This window comes from Etheostoma cragini, chromosome 14, assembly GCF_013103735.1.
Source record: "Etheostoma cragini isolate CJK2018 chromosome 14, CSU_Ecrag_1.0, whole genome shotgun sequence".
Classification (NCBI taxonomy): domain Eukaryota; kingdom Metazoa; phylum Chordata; class Actinopteri; order Perciformes; family Percidae; genus Etheostoma; species Etheostoma cragini.
Window position 1 is genome coordinate 24892770 of NC_048420.1, and position 5646 is coordinate 24898415.

Genomic DNA, 5646 nt, shown 5'->3' on the forward strand with positions numbered 1-5646 from the left:
GTCGCTCGTTCTCCTCTTTTGAACGACAAAGTTCCTCCTCGTACTCTGCTATCGTTCTTTCAAACAGCCCAAATAACTCTTCAGCAACCGCAGTTAGTCGCTGCTCCACCAACGCTCTCAGCATCTGGACTTTACACATTTTACCTCTTTCTAACACAACAAAGACCCTCTGCTAACACTCCTTTCTAAGAGACGCCATCTTGGTCAGAGGGGGAAGTTAGCCGCAGTCAGGACTACAGCTTCCGGTGGAGATCTGTTGCTGAGCTTCAAAGTAAAAGGCCGGAAGTGTAAATGTAAGACGTTAACCGTTTGTCTAAAGGTAAAGTTAATGTTTATGTTTATATTAGACCAATTACGATTATATTAAATCAAAAAATGTTTCTAAAACTTGGTCTAAATGCAATGTATGATCTCTCTATCGATCGATGTATCTTTCTCTCTCACAAACATACTTTTCTCCTGAGTTATTCATTTATTCACTTTATGCATCATGTGCACAAAAACACAAAGAAGCAGTCGTTGGCCGATCAAAACTCAGGCTCACTCCAACATTATTAAATGTGAAGAAAATAAATCAAAGTAATATATGAGAATTTCTGAAATAGTACATAAGCTACAATACAACATAGATAACATTAAATTAAATATATTTATGGTGGTGATAAGTGACTTCCATGAACACACAAACACAACAGACGATGTTTTCTTCCCAGGTTTGGTCCTTCCCATCCCTGGGCTAAGTAAGCCAATAGAACTAGCTAGTGTTGAGTAACTACAGCTGATATTAGATCTGGGGAGTCACTCCCCGGAGTCCTTATGTTCTTTTTTCCCCAGCATGTTCCCTCGGATCAGGGAGGATCCTACATCATGTTAGCAGCTGTCGCCATGGTCCCGCTTCACGTCCTGCTGGGCCTTGTAATGCTGCACAGCGTCCTGCTATGCCATGAACTACTACAAAGAACTGCTACAAACTACCATTTTTTCTACTTTTTGTTATTTCCACTCTTCATTCTAACCCCAACTGGCCCGTCAGATACCGCCTACCAAGGGCCTGGGTCTGTCCCAGGTTTCTCCCTAAAAGGAAGTTTTTCCTCTCCACTGTGGCTCTGTTGCTTGATCTGGAGGAAACTACTAGAACTGTTGGGTCCTTTTAAATTATAGAGTGTGGTCTAGACCTACTCTATGTGTAAAGGGTCTCTAGATAACTCTTTTTATGAATTTATACTTTAAATAAAATTGAAATTGAACATGATTTTCATCATGGACCTAGAAGTAAAAAGTGCCTTAAAACTAAATTTTAGAGGCTCAGTTCTTAATGTAAACATGAACCTGGTGCAATATAAAACATATGTGAGGGTTGCTTCTTGCTTGTAAAAGAAGATCCAGAATCCATTTGTTTCAAACCATCAGATGGCGGAAATGAAAATGTTTTTATGAGACACCATCAGGAACATAAATACCAATTACACATACTCTACAAAAAGAAATGCCAACTAGGTCGTTTATACAAATAGGAGGGCCTATGTTTGACCCCAGTGGGACACCAAAAATGATTGCTGTGTGAAAAGAGAATTTTTCATTGTGTTTACGATTACATAAGTACTCAGGTGAGCATTGAATAGCTGAAACTTGAAAGCCACAGGAACTTAGTTAAGTGAGTTCCTGATTAATTTGATCAATGCTGATTTAATCCTATCGATAAGTTGTGAAATAGCCCCCAAAAAATAATGTTGTTGCCCGTATAAGATTCTGTTTTCTCTGTTCAGTGCTGACTAAAACTTCTTCAAATCAGCACCATCATCAGTCAGAAGAGTCTGGTCTCCAGTCTTTGGTTGTAAACGTGGATGTGAGTTCCTGGCTGGTTCTGGTCCTCCTCAGTCCTCTCCATCAGCTTTTGTTTCCATCGGACCCACACATTTATGTGTTTTGAAATTAGAACGCCAGGCAAATCTTTTGTTACAAACACTACAGCTGAATCTTTTCTCTCCTGTGTGGACTATTGCCATGTGTTTTTGTAAATATCCGCCCTGTGTGAAAGACTTCTTACAAACTGAGCAGCTAAAAGGCTTCTCTCCTGTGTGAGTTCTCATGTGGGTCTTCAGGTGTCCACTGTCAGTAAAAGCTTTATCACAATCAGAACAGCTAAAAGGTTTCTCTCCTGTGTGAGTTCTAATGTGACTCTTCAGATGCGCCATGAAACTAAATTTTCTCCCACACTCAGAGCAGCTAAAAGGTTTTTCTCCTGTGTGAGTTATCATGTGTCTCTTCAGGTGTCCACTATCAGAGAAAGCTCTACTACACTTAGAGCAGCTAAAAGGCTTCTCTCCTGTGTGAATTCTCATGTGTTTTTGTAAATTTCCACTCTGCGTAAAAGACTTCTTACAGACTGAGCAGCTAAAGGCTTTTACTCCTGTGTGAGTCATCACGTGGGTCTTCATGTGTCCACTCTCAGAGAAAGCTTTACCACACTCAGAGCAGCTAAAAGGTTTTTCTCCTGTGTGAGTTCTCATATGTCTTTTTAGAGTTGTTTTGAAGCCAAATCGTTTCCCACACTCAGAGCAGCTGAATCGTTTCTTACATCTTGAATCATGTTTCAGAGAGTTTAAAGCTGACTGAGGTTCTCTGGTCTCCTTCCAATCAGCACTGTCATCAGTCTCAGGTTCATTAGAGTCTCCAGGCTGGTCTTCTGTCTCTGGTTGTAAAAGTGGATGTGTGTTCCTGGCTGGATCTGGTCCTCCCCAGTCCTCTCCATCAGCTTCTGTTTCCATGTGTTGAGTTTGTCTTTGATGAAGCTGTGAGGACTGAGCTTCCTCTTCATCATCTTCACTCTTCACAGGGACAGGAGTGAATGGGAACTTGGTGATATCAGCCTCCTCCAGCCCTTGAAGCTGCTCTCCTTCCTGACTGATACACAGTTCCTCCTGCTCCTCTTTAATGTGTGGGGGGGCCTCTGGCTCCTGCTGGTCCACACTGGAGCTACACTCCTGCTGCTTAGGGAGAACCTCTTTTTTTACCACCAACAGCTGCTCAACATCTGCAGGAAACATAAAGTAAGGAAAACTGGGATGTCGGACAAAATCAAGACAACTGCACTATTCAACAACTTGCTTCTATTTAGGAACAATCACAACCCCTGACATTTTCAGAACTTTGAGTAACTGACCGTGATGATGACTGAGGATTTTATGATTCAAACTTAACAGGAAGGTTTGGAGGTCATGAAAGCAGACCTGTAACTTGGATAAGGTCTTGCTGGTTTGTGGTAAACAGAATGCAATTTCTGCATAAAAATGACAATGAAATAAGATTGAGCCGATCAGCAGGTCTGAGATGAACTTCTACCACAATCCATAAGAAGGCAAATGTCCAACACATACTGTAGCTAGGCTACATAAGTACTTGTGGAGGTATAGTAATTGCAACAATAAAATGTCTTTTAAAAGATATCTAAATACCTACATATTACAAAATAAACTAACATCAATAAACTAATATCCTATATTGTGATGTTTAAAGTAACAAATCTCTCTCTCTCTTGATTCACACACTGTGAAATGGAAGGAAAGCACCTTGCTATTGCCAAATATTTGACAATTGTGTTTGGCAAAATTTCTGTAACCAATATATGATGAAGGCAATTTGGGTGGATGAAATTAGCAAGCTAACGTTAACTAACCTGGGTGGTGATGGCACAGTGAATATGACACATACAGTTCCTTTCATGGGGGAGATATGGGTTATATTCCCACTGCAAAACATCAACCAATGTTTCCCTGAATAAGACACTTATCCCATAGTTGCTCCAGAGGCATGTGGCTTCTGACACACACACACACACACACACACACACACACACACACACACACACACACACACACAAACTGTATAGCATTTGTATGTGGCTTTGGATAAAAGTGTCATGTAATGTAAATGTAATGTAAAAGTAATGTAAAAGCAGCCAACAGTTCGGTAGTTCCACGTAGCTCCCACAAAAGGGGGAATCCTCTCCCAGAGAACTGCTGACAGAACGGGAGAGGCACAGTCTGGTTAGCCATCTCCTGGTTACCGCTGTCTTATGGCGGTGAGTGAAGCAGAGGGACCGTAGACTCTGTATCCTTTTCAAGGAATGGCTGTTAGTTGTGTGCATCATAGCAACATTAACTGGGTTTTGTACTGCATGCGCAGAACGTACATTGTACTTGGCCGTCGGCTGTAATCTTTGCGGTATAATAGAAGTGATATTTTTAGGTCAAAACGACCGGTGCTGAGTGCCGATGTTAAAGAGACACCAAATTCGGCTGCCGTTGCCCCCTATCACCCAGCCGTCGGCTTGTTGTGTCATGGCCTTTATGGGGGCTGCCATATTTCTCTATTTCGACGCATCACAAAAGTTTTGCAAAATCAACGTATAATTGTAATCAAGGCCGTTATCAAATCGTCCCAGACCTAAAGCGGATGACAATTTGTTATACTTAAATAAAACTGCCACTGTAGCACCTCTTATTTTAGAAACTTTCGCATAACTCAGTTCCTTGTCCTTTTATAAATTTGTCTGAACAAAATCACCCCTATTTCTATTAAAATAAAAACTGAACCCAAGCTTATTACTCCAACTTAGTTCTATTGTCAAAAAATTTAAGCAATTGGGGGTTAGTCTCACTTAGCCAGACCTTCCTCCTCACCGCTGCGGAGGAGGGTCTGGCGAGTCCACACAGCATTACAGGATGGAAGAAAACGGTGCAATAACTGCCTGCTCTTGAGGATATTACTGGAATTGTTGGGTCTTTGTGTGGAGTGTGGTCTAGACCTACTCTATCTGTAAAGTGTCTCGAGATAACTCTTGTTATGATTTGATCCTAAATTAAAGTTGGAGTTAAATGCACTGAAGGTTACAACACAAACACAAAGGAAGAGGAAGGTGACAGATATCTGGCCTAAATGAGAGAGATTGGGCAGAAATTCCATCCACACCGGTGCAATCGCATAAGTGGAACTTTAAGGATATAGACTACTCACAGCAAGCTTGAGTGTCAATAGTTAAGATGGACTTGTATTTGGGGATGGAAAGCAACCGCGCATAAAGCTGACAACTCTCCAACATAACAAATCAGAGAGTGGACGTTTAATTCATAATTTTAAACAGAGTCATTATTTTGGATATTTGCCTTGAGATCATTATCACATTGACTTAGTCCTGACTCTCTTAGTTGTTGGAAACCTACATAGTGTACCTTCTCTCGCACACGCACACGCACGCACACACACACAAAGACACACACACACACACAGATTGATTGATTGGACAACGCATTCTTTGTTCATATGATACTAAATGTAATAAGCGACCGTCGGTCGGTCCTGTGACGCCGGGTACTGAGCACCGGGAGGTGACAATCCTCGTAGAGGCTGTTAATTTTAATTTAGAAGACAAAAGGCGAACATCATGCAGTGAAAACAGTTAAGACATCCACTCAAATCTTAAAAACAACCGATTAGTTGACTAATCTATCTACAACAACTGGTTACCTTGTCTTAGTTTATGAAATACCCAATGTTAGTTATCACGTCTCTTTGGTCGCATCTACGGACAAATTGACTACTACTACTTCGTCATAGTCACCTACTAAGCTACACATTGTGACTGAC

At 41.2% G+C, this 5646-nt stretch overlaps 1 protein-coding gene across 1 annotated transcript in view; it reads right to left on the reverse strand.

Annotated features, from left to right (window-relative positions):
- LOC117956462 (involucrin-like) overlaps positions 1 to 5646 on the reverse strand; it is a 107819-nt gene that overhangs the window by 53114 nt on the left and 49059 nt on the right. The window contains exon 6 of the mRNA XM_034891539.1: positions 2579 to 2768. Coding sequence (XP_034747430.1) covers positions 2579 to 2768 — 190 coding nt within the window. The remainder of the gene's footprint in view (positions 1 to 2578; positions 2769 to 5646) is intronic.